The sequence below is a fragment of the Balaenoptera acutorostrata genome, chromosome 3, assembly GCF_949987535.1.
Source record: "Balaenoptera acutorostrata chromosome 3, mBalAcu1.1, whole genome shotgun sequence".
Taxonomy (NCBI): domain Eukaryota; kingdom Metazoa; phylum Chordata; class Mammalia; order Artiodactyla; family Balaenopteridae; genus Balaenoptera; species Balaenoptera acutorostrata.
The window spans coordinates 36,365,210-36,383,685 of record NC_080066.1 but is presented as its reverse complement, the minus strand read 5'-3'; the positions used below and the strand labels follow the sequence as shown (position 1 = coordinate 36,383,685).

The window sequence follows — 18,476 nt, the reverse complement described above, 5'->3', positions numbered from 1 at the left end:
ATCTGCCCTTCCACATGGTGACATTCGTACGTAATAGGTGATCGCATTCAATCCTCACTACATCACTGTGAGGAGGGAATTATTCTCAGGAAACAAACTTATGGAAGATTGTAATTTGCCCAAGGTCACATAGTTCATGATACTGATTGCTTATTTATTACGTGTGAGGCATTGCAGTAAGCAGTACCTATGTGTTATCTCATTTCTTACCACCACCCCGTTTTATAGATGAGGAAGCTAGGAACTTATAGGCTACTTGAGGGTGGTCTCAAACCTGGACACTGAGCATAGATTATATCTTGAATTATCAGTATCTGGTACCAACCGCACTTATATTTATGGTTTCATTTAATCTCGACAGAAACTATAAGGATATTAAAGTTCCACATGGTAAAGAAACCCCATTCATTGAATAAATATTTACTGAGTGTTTATGAGCCAGGCATTCTAAACTCTGGGGGCTAAAGTGTTGAACGAGAATGATGAGGTCCCTGCCCTCAAGGAGCTTATATTCTACAAGAGAGAGACAGAATAAACAAGTAAACAAACAAACAATACCTTTTCAGAATAAGGTAAGTGCTATTGAAGAAATAAGCAGAAAGCTTTGCGAGCAATTTTACTGGGTGGCATGGAGAGGCAGGAGTAGTGGTAGGTGCCTTTTAGACAGGGTCATCATCAAAGGCTTTTGAGGAGGTGACACTTGAACTGAGTCCTAAGGCATGGCAAGGAGCCGGTGAAGAACTGGAGATTGACGGAGTGTTTTGGGCAGAGCAAGTGCAAGGCTCTGAGGCGTAAAAGAGGCTGGAAGTGCTCAGGGAACAGAAAGGGGGCCAGGGTAGCTGAGTGGATTTAGTAAGGTTAATGGCAGAAAATGGGGGTCAGAAAGGTGACAGAGACCACTGTGCATAGGATCTTGTGGGGCAGGCCAAGGAGTATGGTTTTGTCCTAAGTCTAACAGTGAGCCTTTGAAAAAAGTATGAAACTAATATGATTTACCTGTTAAAATGACCCCCCTGGAGGCAGAGCTGGGGAGCCTAAACTCCTTCCCCCTCATCACACTGAGCATCTTTCACTGAGAGGTAGTACAATCTACGATTGTCCTCAGTCTATGTCTTACTTTTTGTAAAGCCATATAACCTTCAGCTCCATGCCTTGGAGTCTTTGACTATAAAATGGGCTGGATATCTGTTCCTGCCTATCTCAGAGGCCTATTAGTCATATTAAAGAGGATATACAGATAGAGAGTTGAAAAGACCAATTAGCACAGTGAAACTGTTGTTGCTACCAGGCCTACAACAAGCAAGATCTTAGGTCCTCTGGGCTCTAGTGATCTGACTCTGCACAGACAGAGCTACCAAAAATACCTATGATAAAAACCTCCAGAAAAGTTGTTCTATAACGAATCATTCCCTAAAGAGGCAACAAAAGTGAAACTCCAAACCAATACCTAGTGGCTAGCACTGGGCCTGATACTTGGTAAGCTTTCCACTGGTATTAAGAGAATAATGAATGAATCAATGAGAAAGCCACACCACGCTTACTAATTACAGACACCCATCCAATATCCTTTGCCTGATCTGCCTTTCTAAAGGAAACTTAATTTCCACGTCTCCTTTGGTGGCCATGTGACTAAGGATTGACCAACGTGTGCAAGCAGAAGTGGTTGGGTACAGCTTTACAGAAAGCTCCTTATAAATGGGAGCTGACATTATGGAGAACAGTATGGAGGTTCCTTAAAACACTAAAAATAGAACTACCATATGACCCAGCAATCCCACTACTGGGCATATACCCTGAGAAAACCATAATTCAAAAAGAGTCACGTACCACAATGTTCACTGCAGCACTATTTACAGTCGCCAGGACACAGAAGCAACCTAAGTGTCCATCGACAAAAGAATGGATAAAGAAGATGTGGCACATATATACAATGGAATATTACTCAGCCATAAAAAGAAACAAAATTGAGTTATTTGTAGTGAGGTGGATGGACCCACAGTCTGTCATACAAAGTGAAGTAAGTCAGAAAGAGAAAAACAAATACTGTATGCTAACACATATATATGGAATCTAAAAAAAAAAAAAGGTTATGAAGAACCTAGGGGCAGGACAGGAATAAAGATGCAGACATAGACAATGGACTTGAGGACACGGGGAAGGGGAAGGGTAAGTTGGGACGAAGTGAGAGAGTGGCATGGACATATATACACTACCAAATGTAAAAGAGATAGCTAGTGGGAAGCAGGCGCATAGCACAGGGAGATCAGCTCGGTGCTTTGTGACCACCTAGAGGGGTGGGATAGGGAGGGTGGGAGGGAGACACAAGAGGGAGGAGATATAGGGATATATGTATATGTATAACTGATTCACTATGTTATAAAGCAGAAACTAACACACCATTTGTAATGCAATTATACTCCAATAAAGATGTTAAAAAAAAATAAAAATAAATGGGAGCTGACTCAGCTGGGGCAATTCTTTGCCTTTCCTCCTTCCTCCTTCTTGGAACAAGAACACGACTGCTGGACCTCATGGATGCAAACTTGAGGTCAACCTCGAAGTCAAGCCCTAAGGATGGCTGAGCAGAAAGGATGGCAACTATTATTTAGGAGCTCTTTTACTAGCAGCCAAATGCTGTTCCTAATTTCCACAATGATCTTCCTATCGACCGTGGAGAGTGCCACATAAAAATCATGTGAAAAACTGCTAACTAGTAGAGATCACTGAGGCCAAGTTTAGAGTCTATGGTCCTCTCTTAAATGTGAGATTCTAAGACTGTGTCAGATTCTCAGTTCTGAGAATCATAATTTTCCAACTTGAAATCAAAGGACCCAGTCAGCTAAATCACAAATCACTTTTTAAAAGTCACCAAGCTTTAGAATAAAAATGATTTGGGTTTTTCCAAGTTTTATTTTTAAATGTTGAATATAGACAATGGCTATTCATATGTTTGAGTCCTGGAAATCTACAGTGCATATCAAAAACTGCCCATCTATAATACAAAACATCTTCTAAAGCGGCTGGACCACCCTTAGCTTGTGGGGAGAGAACTTACTTTCTTTTCATCTCCAGTGAAACTGTATTCCCATTCTCTCTGTGGCTGCAGAGTTAGACTTCCTGGTTTGGGAAAATGCTTGATTCAAGGACGGGAGGTCTCTACCCCATTGCTCTTTGGAGCTATTCTGCCTCTTAACACACATTTTATACTTCTAACTTCTCTTACTAGAACTGGCTTTTTTTCTTGTTTTTTGCTCCCTACCTTCCCTCCTCTCATTTTTCTCTAACTTCTTACACTTTTCATTAAGTTTTTCATTGTTTTTCTAACATATGCAAAACCACAGAGGTACAACTAGGATTCTGAAAATAGTAACATCATTTGCCAGGTGTCCCAGGACAACTGGAATGAAGGGAGAAGAAAACCCACGAGGTCCTTTTTTTTTTTTTTTTTTTTTATTGTTTTATTTATTTATTTATTTATTTATTTTTTGGCTGTGTTGGGTCTTCGGTTCGTGCGAGGGCTTTCTCCAGTTGCGGCAAGCGGGGGCCACTCTTCATCGTGGTGCGGGGACCGCTCTTCATCGCGGTGTGCGGGCCTTTCTCTATCGCGGCCCCTCCCGTTGCGGGGCACAGGCTCCAGACGCGCAGGCTCAGCAATTGTGGCTCACGGGCCCAGCTGCTCCGTGGCATGTGGGATCTTCCCAGACCAGGGCTCGAACCCGTGTCCCCTGCATTAGCAGGCAGATTCTCAACCACTGCGCCACCAGGGAAGCCCCCACGAGGTCCTTTTGTGTGAGGTAGCTTATCTGCTGCTGGCAGCACTGGACTGACGCCCACCTGGAGAATTACACATGGACCAGATGTTCATCATGCCTTCACCTTCCATTAGTAGTCTGATAAAATGAAACCAATTTATTTAACAAATCGTTTTTTTTGTGGGGGTCGTTGTTTATTTTTAAAGCATCTACCATGTACAGGTAACAGTGGGGAGCCTCAGGGAGACACAAAGATGAGGAACTCCCAGTGTCTGCTCTAGGGGAGCACATGGCTTCATTGGGGGGAAAAAGTCAGACACCTTGATTGGTCAAGAATTGCTGAACAAGGACTTCCCTGGTGGCGCAGTGGTTAAGAATCTGCCTGCCCTTGCTGAGTGGATACAAAAACAAGACCCATATATATGCTACAAGAGACCCATTTCAGACCTAGGGACATATACAGACTGAAAGTGAGGGGATGGAAAAAGATATTCCAAGCAAATGGAAACCAAAAGAAAGCTGAAGTAGCAATACTCATATCAGATAAAATAGACTTTAAAATAAAGAATGTTACAAGAGACAAAGAAGGAGACTACATAATGATCAAGGGATCAATCCAAGAAGAAGATATAACTATTATAAATATATATGCACCCAACATAGGAGCACCTCAATACATAAGGCAACTGCTAACAGCTATAAAAGAGGAAATTGACAGTAACACAATAATAGTGGGGGACTTTAACACCTCACTTACACCAATGGACAGATCATCCAAAATGAAAATTAATAAGGAAACACAAGCTTTAAATGACACAATAGACCAGACAGATTTAATTGATATTTATAGGACATTCCATCTAAAAACAGCAGATTACACTTTCTTCTCAAGTGCACACGGAACATTCTCCAGGATAGATCACATCTTGGGTCACAAATGAAGCCTCAGTAAATTTAAGAAAATTGAAATCATATCAAGCATCTTTTCTGAACACAACGCTATGAGATTAGAAATCAATTACAGGGAAAAAAACGTAATAAACATAGAACACATGGAGGCTAAACAATACATTACTAAATAACCAAGAGATCACTGATGGAGTCAAAGAGGAAATAAAAAAATACCTAGAGACAAATGACAATGAAAATACGATGATCCAAAACCTATGGGATGCAGCAAAAGCAGTTTGAAGAGGGAAGTTTATAGCTATACAAGCCTACCTCAAGAAACAAGAAAAATCTCAAATAAACAATCTAACCTTACACCTAAAGAAACTAGAGAAAGAAGAAGAAACAAAACCCAAAGTTAGCAGAAAGAAAGAAATCATAAAGATGAGAACAGCAATAAATGAAATAGAAACAAAGAAAACAATAGCAAAGATCAATAAAACTAAGAGCTGGTTCTTTGAGAAGATAAACAAAATTGATAAACCATTAGCCAGACTCATCAAGAAAAAGAGGGAGAGGACTCAAATCAATAAAATTAGAAACGAAATAGGAGAAGTTACAACTGACACTGCAGAAATACAAAGGATCATGAGAGATTACTACAAGCAACTACATGCCAATAAAAGGGACGAACTGGAAGAAATGGACAAATTCTTAGAAAGGTATAACCTTCCAAGACTGAACCAGAAAGAAACAGAAAATATGAACAGACCAATCACAAGTAATGAAATTGAAACTGTGATTAAAAATCTTCCAACAAATAAAAGTCCAGGACCAGATGGCTTCACAAGTGAATTCTATCAAACATTTAGAGAAGAGCTAACACCCATCCTTCTCAAACTCTTCCAAAAAATTGCAGAGGAAGGAACACTCCCAAACTCATTCTATGAGGCCACCATCACCCTGATACCAAAACCAGACAAAAAAAGAAAATTACAGACCAATATCACTGATGAATATAGATGCAAAAATCCCCAACAAAATACTAGCAAACAGAATGAAACAACACATTAAAAGGATCATACACCATGACCAAGTGGGATTTATCCCAGGGATGCAAGGATTCTTCAATATATGTAAATCAATCAATGTGATACACCATATTAACAAATTGAAGAAGAAAAACCATATGATCATCTCAATAGATGCAGAAAAAGCTTCTGACAAAATTCAACACCGCTTTATCATAAAAAGTCTCCAGAAAGTGGGCATAGAGGGAACCTACCTCAACATAATAAAGGCCATATACGACCAACCCACAGCAAACATCATTCTCAATGGTGAAAAACTGAAAGCATTTCCTCTAAGATCAGGAACAAGACAAGGATGTCCACTCTCGCCACTATTATTCAACATAGTTTTGGAAGCCCTAGCCATGGTAATCAGAGAAGAAAAAGAAATAAAAGGAATACAAATTGGAAAAGAAGAAGTAAGACTATCACTGTCTGAAGCTGACATGATACTATACATAGAGAATCCTAAAGATGCCACCAGAAAACTACTAGAGCTAATCAATGAATTGGTAAAGTTGCAGGATACAAAATTAATGCACAGAAATCTCTTGCATTCTTATACACTAACAACGAAAGATCAGAAAGAGAAATTAAGGAAACAATCCCATTCACTATTGCAACAAAAAGAATAAAATACCTAGGAATAAACCTACCTAAGGAGGTAAAAGACCTGTACTCCGAAAACTATAAGACACTGATGAAAGAAAACAAAGATGACACAAAAACAGATGGAAAGATATAACACGTTCCTGGATTGGAAGAATCAATATTGTGAAAATGACTATACTACCCAAAGCAATCTACAGATTCAATGCAATCCCTATCAAATTACCAATGGCATTTTTTATGGAACTAGAACAAAAAATCTTAAAATTTGTATGGAGACACAAAAGACCCCGAATAGCCAAAGCAGTCTTGAGGGAAAAAAACGGAGCTGGAGGAATCAAACTCCCTGACTTCAGACTATAATACAAAGCTACAGTAATCAAGACAATATGGTACCAGCACAAAAACAGAAATATAGATCAATGGAACAAGATAGAAAGCCCAGAGATAAACCCACGCACCTACAGTCAACTAATCTATGACAAAGGAGGCAAGGATATACAATGGAGAAAAGACAGTCTCTTCAATAAGTGGTGTTGGGAAAACTGGACAGTTACATGTAAAAGAATGAAATTAGAACACTCCCTAACACCATACACAAAAATAAGCTCAAAATGGATTAGAGACCTAAATGTAAGACCGGACACTATAAAACTCTTAGAGGAAAACATAAGAAGAACACTCTTTGACATAAATCACAGCAAGATCTTTTTTGATCCACCTCCTAGAGTAATGGAAATAAAAACCAAAATAAACAAGTGGGGCCTAATGAAACTTCAAAGCTTTTGCACAGCAAAGGAAACCATAAACAAGATGAAAAGACAACCCTCAGAATGGGAGAAAACATTTGCAAACGAATCAATGGACAAAGGATTAACCTCCATAATATATAAACAGCTCATGCAGCTCAATATTAAAAAAACAAACAACCCAATCCAAAAATGGGTAGAAGACCTAAATAGACATTTCTCCAAAGAAGACATACAGATGGCCAAGAAGCACATGAAAAGCTGCTCAACATCACTAATTATTAAAGAAATGCAAATCAAAACTGCAATGAGGTATCACCTCACACCAGTTAGAATGGGCATCATCGGAAAGTCTACAGACAACAAATGCTGGAGAGTGTGTGGAGAAAGGGAACCCTCTTGCACTGTTGGTGGGAATGTAAATTGATACAGCCACTATGGAGAACAGTATGGAGGTTCCTTAAAAAACTAAAAATAGAATTACCATATGATCCAGAAATCCCACTACTGGGCATATACCCAGAGAACACCATAATTCAAAAAGACACATGCACCCCAATGTTCATTGGAACACTGTTTACAATAGTCAGGTCATGGAAGCAACCTAAATGCCCATCGACAGATGAATGGATAAAGAAGATGTGGTATATATACACAATGGAATATTACTCAGCCATAAAAAGGAATGAAATTGGGTCATTTGTAGAGACATGGATGGATCTAGAGTCTGTCATACAGAGTGAAGTAAGTCAGAAAGAGAAAAACAAATATCGTATATTAACGCATATATGTGGAACCTAGAAAAATGGTACAGAGGAACTGGTTTGCAGGGCAGAAGTTGAGACACAGATGTAGAGAACAAACGTATGGACACCAAGGGGGGAAAGCGGTGGGGGGTGGGGGGTATGGGTGGTGGTGGGGTGAATTGGGAGATTGGGATTGACATATATACACTGATGTGTATAAAATGGACGACTAATAAGAACCTGCTGTATAAAAAAATAAATTAAAAAAAATAAAGAAAAAAAGAATCTGCCTGTCAATGCAGGGGACACGGGTTCCAGCCCTGGTCTGGGAAGATCTCACATGACACGGGGCAACTAAGCCTGTGTGCCACAAGTACTGAGGCCCACGCGCCTAGAGCCCGTGCTCCACAATAAGAGAAGCCACCGCAATGAGAAGCCCGCGCACCGCAAAGAAGACCCAACACAGCCAAAAATAAATAAATAAATAAATAAATTTTTAAAAATTGCTGTATTGTATCACAGTCACACAACAAAAACACACTAAAAATTTCATTAAAAAAAAAGAATTGCTGAACAGAAAATATGATTTGCTAAAAATTAGTGCGAGTCATTTACTGTATTAAAATCTAGCAATTCATAAGGCAGTTAAAAACAAATGTAAAACTCACTGGCCCCCTTTAGAGGATGCTATGGAACCAAAAAATGTTAAACAAAGGGAAAGAATTAAGCATGTATCCTTTTTCATACAAATTGTACTTCAGGGCAACCAAATCACTGATGAGGCAAAGATTCTCTTTATAGTATTCCAGTAAATAAATAAATGAAGAATTAGAATATCAGCATTCTGCAACTCTTAATGAAAAAGATAACAACTAGGTCACCTGCCTCTGCATTGGAGGATACTTACTACTACATATGGGGTGCTCTTGCCCAAAAAGTTCAAATCTGAATTAGATCAAGCCTTTTTGTATAGGGGATAGAGGAATGTTTAAATGATATCACGAGGAAACAATCACCAAAATCCAGGCTGGGGAGTATTCCCCAAGACAAATGACCCAGCTTTTTCAACAGATAAATTGCAAGGAAAAAAGTAAAATGTAAACCTATAGATCAGTAGACACAATTTATGGACCTTATTTGAATACTGATTTGAACAAACCAATGATAATATAAACTTAAAGGGACAATCAAGGGAATTTGAACACTTTAGAAATTTAATGACATTACATAGTTACTGTTAATTTTTAGATGCTATATGGTATATTGCTTTTCTTAACAAAAGAGCCTTTTATTTTAGAGCTACATATTAAAATATTTATGAATGAATGCTCAGGATTTGCTTCAAAGGAATTTAGTGTTGGTGACGGTGAGGGGAATGGGTAGGGAAAACAGACGAAACAGGATTGGCCCAAAGTTGATCACTGTTGAATCCCCAAGCACGTATCACCAAGCTTCGTTAAACTAGTCCAATTTTGCTTGAAATACTCTATAATAAAAAGTGAAAAAAAAAAAAAATCAAGACTCCACCTCTCCCCCAAATTTTAGTTTTGAGTAAGACGGCATAGAGGGAGAGGGCAGTGTTATGCAGAGAGCCCAGAGGAGGCTTTCTCCAGGAGGCAGCAGGCATGCTCTCAGCAGTGCATGCAGGAAATGCCACAGTCCTAGGCGTAAATAAGGCTCACCCTGTACATGTGTGTCAAGCCCAGGAGGCTGGGCCACAGAGCACAGATTTCTGTCATGGGCAACAGGAGCCGACCGAGAAAGGCCAAAAGGGGGGTTGCTGTCCAGATGGGCAGCCATGAGTCTCTCTCTTGGGTTCATGGAACCATCAGCGTTCTGAACAATGGGAAGACACCGTTTATCATGAGCACGGTTGAAAGAGGGGACCCTGGGAAGGCTCAGAAACCAGGCAGGTAGCATTTGCAACATAAAAATGACACTAAAGGAGAACTGACAGAATCTGGTTTCTCACTGCAAGGATGGGGATGAAAAGAGGCCGGTCAAAGAAGACTGAGAGGGTGGAGAAGGGTCTGGCAGAGAAACGGCAGGTGGGAGGTAGAACTCAGGGAACAGATGTTGGGCCAAGTCTACCTGTTAGTAGAAAGTATGCATGAGGCACTTGTAGTGTTTTCCCTTGCCGTTTAGTTCAAAGAGGGAGATGGGGAAAATACCTGTTCCTTTGATCTCTATAAATCAAAGTATAAACTCTGTGCCAAAATAATTTAACAGCTGTGTCTTTTTCCTTAAAATTATTAGTTCTAAAAACAGAAAATATAAGAAGTAGAAAAATTTGTGAATCTTACCTTAGAAACCAAACCAAATATTTCTTCTTAAAAAAACTAACAACAACAACAAAAAACTATACAGGTATGTTAATGATACGGAGACATTTTTTTTCCTTTATAACCTAAGTTTCAGAGACCTCAGTTGTAATCTTCAGAAAACTTTGACAACAAAAAACAAAAGGACATTAACGTACATGTAGGGAACTTTTGGACACAACAGTCAGCCTAAGGAAAAAAAACCAAAACAAAGACATTTACACTTCAGGATAATTTCAACTATACAAACAATGCAACTTCACCATTGCTGCTGATGTAAAATAACGATGACATTATGAACATCGCTAAGTAAAATTTTGCCAATATTTCTTTTAGGGACTTAGCGAGAACTAGATTTTAAAAACGAAGTGTAAAAAAACCCCTAGATTTTCCAATTGAAATTTTTAAAAAGAAAAGATCAGACTTACTTATGACATCCTGATCACTGTCTTAACAGTCAGCATGGTGTATCGTGAAACAGAGTTGCCTGTATAAAAATTTTATCCTCATAATGAATAACGAAAGAAATAATCAGAGGGCTACACAGCAAGGACAATGCTTCTGGAAGCTGATGTAGAGCTGGAAAATAATTTTGATGTTTGCTAGCATGTACTGAAGGATCACACAAATAATGTGTAAGAGGAGACAAACTAATATAACTCTATGAAAAAAGTTAGCAGCCTGAATTAACTTTACCTGAGACAACCATTTCCCTCCACATAGGCTGTTTGGACCTGGCCTTCACAACATTTTATTTGTCCATCTCTCTTTTCTCTCACATTAGCTGAGTGAAATTATCAACTCCCAAGGCAGCGTCCTCCTGTGATTTGTTAGGCTGGTTTATAATAATGAGTCCATGTGTGGACAGGAACAGTGATAGCTGGTTTGCTTATTTGTGCGAAGTTTGAGAAGGCCCCAAGTTGGACCCTGGTGAAGCAGGTCTGCTCTGTTTAGACCCACCCTTTTTGGATAAAATAGGCGTGTGTCTGAGTAGAGAAATGGGGCTGCACCGGAATCGTGGAATTTCCAGAGTTAGGAAAAAGGGCTTCAAAGAATGACAAGATAAGAGGAAATAAGGTTTTCAGGTGGAAACCGATTTAAAAGGGAAAAAAAACCCCAAAAAACAACCCTTTCCAGATGCTCCTTCTGTGCAGAATCAGTTAGCTTTAATATCTCTCAGATAAGTCATCAAAAATAAAATATCTAAATAAATAAAATTTAAAAATCTACAGAATACTCAGAATAAAGTAATTTAGAAAATTTATTGACTCTAGCACTGAGATTTCACCTTAGCTAAGATATTTCTAGTTTTTTTTTTTAACATCTTTATTGGAGTATAATTGCTTTACAATGGTGTGTTAGTTTCTGCTTTATAACAAAGTGAATCAGTTATACATATACATATGTTGCCATATCTCTTCCCTCTTGCGTCTCCCTCCCACACTCCCCATCCCACCCCTCTAGGTGGTCACAAAGCACCGAGCTGATCTCCCTGTGCTATGCCCTGTGCTATGCGGCTGCTTCCCACTAGCTATCTATTTTACATTTGGTAGTGTACATATGTCCATGCCACTCTCTCACTTTGTTGCATCTAGTTCTTTTTAAACAGGACTGCTTCTGACAAAAGTAACTCATTCTAAATGATGTCTGTAGAGGTGAAAATTCACCCTGGGGTAAAGCATGCTCCTCCTGCAAGTAATTTACCTTGTGGAACCTTCAGGGCAACTCTTTAATGGCCACTGTCAAAACAACTTCTAAAGCCATACACAAAAGCTAAAAGACACTTATGCCCCTCACCCCATATGCTGTCGTTTAATTTTACTGACAAACTAAACTTTTAAAATGTTTTCCCATTTATATTTGTCCACAGGCATTCAGAAATAATAAGTGTATGCTTAAAGGACAATTATTACTTGTTCCACAGGGAAACCGATATGGCTTTTCTCACCCAATGGGTTGGTTCGTCCTTCTTTCCAAGCTGATGCTTCTGAGGTACAGAATACGGGCATGGGCTTGGGACGCAGGCCTAACTGATCCATGGGAGAGGCATGAAAATTAAAATAAAATAAAGATAACCCTCTATGTAAACTTTATGCTTCCACTGCAATTACTCCATTTTCGTTAATATTTCTAGTGTGAATTATAACCAGAGCAAACAGATCATCGTTCCACATCCCAGTAGATGTCAACAGCCAAATAGCCACTTCAAACTAACCACTCTTTCTGTCTGACTGAAGAAAGGGCACATCGCTAAATCCTTACTATTCTGAAGGGAATAGGAACTATGGGTACAGGTGATATTCCAAATTAAATTATGCAGATGTCTGAACATATTTATGAGTTCCCAGAGTATGAGCAGTACTTAGTCTAAGATTTCACCACCTCTTCTTAGCATTTAACTATAACAGAACATGTTCAACCAACAGTTGAGGTGAAATGGTAATACTTTCTTGGGGAAATTAAAGTTAGCAAACTTATTAGATGAGAAATCAAATAATGACTCTTATTCTTTTAGGTATGACAAAAAAGATAAAGCTATTTATCAAAATTTATTTTAGCAAAAGTGGTGGCTATCTTTTCACACCTATTTAAAGCAAAAATCAAATCCTGGACAATCTGTAACATTTGAAGTAATGCTCTTTTACATCATGCACAAAATTTTTATTTTGACGTATTCAATTTTAATGAAATTTTAGTAATATATATCAACAGATTTGGGGACAGCTGAGAAGCCAGTATATTTATCACTGAACAAAAGTTTTAACACGTTAAGCACGTATTTGCAAAAAACAATCTAAGAAATCTTATGAAAAGATCCCATGAAATCCAATATCAAATTAAAACAGCAAGGAATAAAAGGACACCAGAAAAAAAAAATTATCTGCTAAATGCTGTTTTTCAATTCACTTACTGTCCAGCCAAAATCTTTGTTGCTTTGATGAGAAAAATATATTTTTTAAAAATTGTTGCTGGATCTGCTCTATGGGACACACACACACACACACACACACACAAACACACACACACACACAAACACACACACACACACACTGACAGGGATTCCCAGGACACCAGTGGGGCCTCTTTTAGGCCCCTTAAGTGTTAACAGCAGAGGCCTGGCTGCGACCAGGCGCGTCTGGCCCGATTTAAATGCCCTGTCTTCAGAGGACTGTGCTGAGCATGGCCATAAAACTAGGGGACATTACTGAACCTTAGAGTGTCTGATCCTCCCCCCAACAAGACACACAACTTTACTCATACAATTAAGGCTGCTAGTTGGCATTCCATTTAACTGTCAAAGTCAGACCGGTGGCAGCCCCGCAGCCACAAAGAGATGCCTTAAATGAGAAGAACATGTTTCTACACCGCATTTGAGAAAGTTTGGCTCCGAGCTATGCACTGATTAATATCAGATCTCCTCCTTCATTCTCTGCTCGACAATCTTGTCACATCTGGCTGACAAATCCTTAGGAGGTTATGCAAAACCAGGCGGCCGGTGGGGCTCGGGGTCTGGCCCGCAGCGCCCGAGGGGCAGCGGGGACCACGCCGCGGCCTCCTCCTCTGCCCTCGGGCACCCCCCACCCCCGGTCCCCTGCCCCGCCGCCCGGTCGGCAGCGGGGACCCGCCTGGGCGCTCGGGTGGCGAGAGAGCGCGGCGCCCCCGGGCCGTGAAGCCGAGGGCGGCCGGGGTTCAACACCCGCGACGCGGGACCGGCCTCCCCGGCGCTTGCAGGCGATGCCGAGTGCGGCGTGGGCACCGCCGCCGGCTCCGCAGCCCGGTCCAGCCCTGTCACCTGCAGGCTGCCCGTCCCCAAGTAGCCAGAGCCCACTGTGTCTGGCTTGGACGTGGAAACCCTCGAGACTAACCCCGATTCCCGGGGCTGCCTGAACCAGGGGGGAAACACCTCGCGCTGAACTGTTCCGCGCCCCCGGCAGGTCAGCTGTAACCTTTATAAAAACCTGACCTTGCACCCTCGAATCTATCCTGTCCCGGAAGCTTCCTGACCCGACCTGTCTGCGTCTTCATTTGCAGTTTTGTACAAAAGATTTGTAGACAGCCCCTCTCCCCCGCCCCGGACAGGAGGCCCCGTCACTGTCCCTCGCCCGGCTCCGCAGTTCTCCGAGTGACCGAAGGCTACCGCACGCTTAATGCTCCGGAAACAAAATCCAGGTTAAAAAAAAAAAGGCCACTTTAAAAATCAGCTGTTTAAAATTCTGAGGTAAAAGCGGTTGAAACAGTCCCAATGTCCTGGGACCGAAAGCCGAGGTGCTGAGGGGGCGGGAAGAAGTGCGGAAGGCGGCCGCCCAGTCTCTCCCGACCCCGCACTTTCGACGCACCGGGGCTGCCCCGGGGACGCCGGGGACCCGCCCCCGCCCGCCAACCCGGGTCGCTCACCCAGAGCGCGTCGGGCTGTTCCGGGACGTCGGGCGGCGACGAGTCCGAGCGCCCCCACGGGCCCTCCCCGCCGCAGAGACGCTCCCTCACGCCCTGCCTCAGGGAAGGACCGCGCCGCCGCCGTGCAGGTGACCCTCGGGGAGATGGCCCCTAGCGCACCCCAGAGTACCGACCTGCCCGGGGTCCGAGCGGCGTCCCCGGCCGCCCCGCCCTGCGCGCTGAGGGGGCCCCGCGCCTGGGGAGGGCGCCACGCTTACCTCGGCCATCCTGCGGCCGCTGCAGTGCCGGGGCTACCGGCGCGTGTCCCCGGCTCGGGCCGCCCCGCGTCCGCCTCGGCTCGGCGGGCGCCGCCGCATCCAACCTCCGGCCGTCGGGGCCCGCCGCGGCGAAGTGGGCGGCTCCCCGTGCGCCCAGGCCGCCCGGCGCGGTGGCCGCCCCCGCCCTCCGGAGCGCCGCGCACCGCGTGTGCCCGCACGCCCGCCCCCTGCGCCCCGGGGGGGCGCCCCTCCTCCTCTCCCCTCCCCCTCCTCCCGGGCTGCTGAGTCGCCCGAGGCTCGGGCGCTGCTGCGCCGCCCGGGAAGCCGCCTCCTGCTCCCGCGGCCCACTAACGCGCTAAATCGATGCAGCTGATGCGAGGCCGTGGCCCCCGCAGACAGCGGAGACCTAGCCGGCGGCCGGCGAGGAGGTGTCTGCCCCCGCCGGGCTTGAAGGCACTTGTCGGTAAAGACACAGACGTGTCGGTGTTTGCCTGTCCCGGGGAAGGGCGAAATGCTCTGAAGTTCTCTGGCTCCCATGTCGGGGGATGATTCTGCCGCCCTGCCTGCTCCGGGGCGCCCTCGGGTCCCACCGCGGCCAAGAAGAGGGCTGTGCCACCCTCGTCACCAGAAACTTTATTTCCAGAGGAAGTGTGGGGACGTGTCCCAGGATGTGGAGAAAGGGGGGCGCCAGGAAGTTTTATTACGAACTCCAACAGGCATCCCCGCTTCCCTTCTGTGGTCTAAGGAGTTATAGTCTCAGCTTTACCACTTTCCTGGGACAAGTCTTTGCTCCCTGAGTCTCAATTGCTTCTGTGGTAAAATGGGATTAAGTTTTCACCTCTCTTATTGGGTAGTAAGGACGAAATGAAATTAAATATCCTGGAAAACCAAACAGGAGCTTGGCCGCCATGAGCCGATGGGGAGGGGGCCTGCCGGGAGAACCGGTTTCCTGTCCTGGGGACAGGGGATGCTTCACCCCTAGGAGCTGACAGAGATGGCCCACAGCTGCTGAAGCAGGACCCAGCTTTTCTTCTGCCCCGCCCTGGGGCAGACACAGAACCTGAGGAGAGTCAGGCCTTCTCTCCCTTTTCAGGTCCCTAAAAGGATTCTCTGAAGGCTGGATTTGGGGGAATCCTACTTCCTTGTCCCCCAAGTTATCCCACCTACCTTGCTGCTAGTGGAGGTCCTTGGAGGGAAACAAAACCCTTGCACATTGTGGAAAAAGATGTGAGATGAAAGGGGAAAAGAAGCGAGTTGCACTCATTCAGACGGAGGGTACTGGTCCTGGCTCTGAATGGCGCAGGCCTCTGAATGGAAGAGGAGGGAAAGGAGCGACCATGGTGCGTGTGGAAGAAAGTATCTGGGCTTCATGGGGTCCAGAGAGCCCCTGCTGCCTGTGCCCCGCAGGCTGGACACACATAGCTGGCGTTCTGGCCATGTCCTGGGTCTGCAGTGTGGTGCCCTTCCTTGCAGGTATGAGGTTGCCTGGCCTCATGTGATGGACTCTGCCCTCCCTGCCTTACAGGTGTTGGCAAGATTCATTTTCTCACATGGCTGACTTTATTATGAAGCTTTGCTTTGTGAATTCCAAACCTAAACTGCTTACCTTCCGTTTGTGTCCTCCTCCTTCCCACTCCCAGCATTTCGACCTTTCTTCTTGCTGCTCTTCTCTGCTTGTTGTAACACAGTGCATCCTTCAAGACCTTTCTCAAATGTCACCACTTCTCAGAAGCCCTCCCTGATCCACCAACCCTCCACTCTGTGTGCTTTTGTCCTCTTCTGACCCCCAAGCACTTGTATCTGCCTCTCTTATTGTGCTTATTACATTCTCTAGCCTGGTTGTGATGTGTCCTTGTCTTAACTTCTTTGGTCATTACTCATCTTAGTGGCTTCTGTGTTATGAGTTGCTGCAGCAGACAAAGCTCAGGTTTTTTTGTTTTTTAAAAATTTTATTTATTTATTTATTTATTTTTGGCTGTGTTGGGTCTTCGTTTTTGTGCGAGGGCTTTCTCTAGTTGCGGCAAGCGGGGGCCACTGTTCATCGCGGTGCGCGGGCCTCTCACTACCGCGGCCTCTCTTGTTGCGGAGCACAGGCTCCAGACGCTCAGGCTCAGTAATTGTGGCTCACGGGCCTAGTTGCTCCGCGGCATGTGGGACCTTCCCAGACCAGGGCTCAAACCCGTGTCTCCTGCATTGGCAGGCAGACTCTCAACCACTGCGCCACCAGGGAAGCCCAAAGCTCAGGTTTTGAAGTTAGAATGGCTTGGGTGTAGCTGGTTCACGCAATTGGAAACTGAGAAAGTCAGCTTTCTAGGCCTCATACTGTCCTCATCTTTAAAAGTAGGTATGAAGCCCTGTTTCTGGCTAGATTGGTAGAGCTAAATAAGATAGTTTCTGTTCTGCAAACGCTGTTCTCCTTCCTTTCTCCTGCACATAAAACTGATTTTGTAATTAATTTAAATTTGTTACCAGAGGAGTCCTTGGTTGCAGTATTAGTGAGTGGCCATATATGCTTATTATAAATACACTGAAATGTCTAAGACCCAGACAATGGCCCAATTAAATACCTTTAATCTGTCTGATTGATAGTTTTTGTCAGTATCTTTGTGTTTGTGGCAACTGAATTATATTTTAGTAAAACGTTTCACTAGCAACAAATGTCAGGATCAACCTGTTTAACTCTGTTTTTGGTTACAGACAAGGAGGATTTTTGGCAATACACGATTTGAAAACGTGAAAATAGGCCACCTCTCCCAAGACGCACCATTGGGATCCACATACACATTTCTTCAGATATGACAGTTTGGACCCCCATATATGGAATCAGTAGGACTAGATGAAAATTGCTAATTAATCTTCTGTAGGTTCATTTAGAATCATATACCTGATAAATGTGACTCCTGAAATCAGTCCTCATATTTATTCCCAGATTTGATGGGCTTCTCTGCCACTCCTTGGAAACATGTAAGCAGAACCTGGGACGGAGAAACCATCCTTGAATATAGAAAAGAATGTGGCACTGGCTGGGTAAAGATCATCCAGATCATGCTTCTGTTCTCCTACTGGTCAGTAATGGGACCTGGGCATGACTTTCCTGTCTCTAGGCCTCAGCTTCTTCATCTGGCAAGTGGGGCATCCTGAGGGCCTACCCTGTTCTCACAGTCCTCCCTTTTTGCTTCTGTGTGCTTCTGTGCTTCCACCTTGCCATTTTTCTTTTGTGTCCAATTTTTTGTTGTAGCAAGCACGAAAACCAGAATGTCTTCACTGATACCAGGAATTAAAAAAACCTTTATTAAAAAGGGTAAAAGTCGAGAAGGCACAAAATAAGAAAATCCCTGTGACCTGTTCTTATGGAGGCATGAAGCAGCTCTTCTTAAATGAGAGACTTGGTTGGGTTGCTGCCTCCCTGAGTGAGGCCTTTCCTGAGGTGGGTGTGCTGAGATTGCCCATCCTGAGAACCACTGGTGTATACTGAGGGGTGGGGCAGGTTGAGTCAGGGGAAGCAGGCCAGGTGGGGGTTGTGTGAACTGAGAGCCAGTGCATGTGTGAGGTGATCAGTTGTTGTTCTGCTTGTCATCAGCTGGGAATGTGGGCTCACTTTTGCCAGATTTCCTGAGTTTTCAAGAGAAGCTGGAAATATTCTGATATTTAAAAGTTGGCAACTAATTCAAATTTTTGATAAATATGGT

General features: G+C 43.5%; 1 protein-coding gene across 1 annotated transcript in view; it reads right to left on the bottom strand.

The window, feature by feature from the left end:
* Positions 1 to 14,951, bottom strand: part of BNC1 (basonuclin zinc finger protein 1) — a 33,501-nt gene extending 18,550 nt beyond the window's left edge. The window contains exon 1 of the mRNA XM_057543645.1: positions 14,788 to 14,951. Coding sequence (XP_057399628.1) covers positions 14,788 to 14,796 — 9 coding nt within the window. The 5' untranslated portion in view covers positions 14,797 to 14,951. The remainder of the gene's footprint in view (positions 1 to 14,787) is intronic.
* Between the last annotated feature and the right edge of the window lie 3,525 nt (positions 14,952 to 18,476).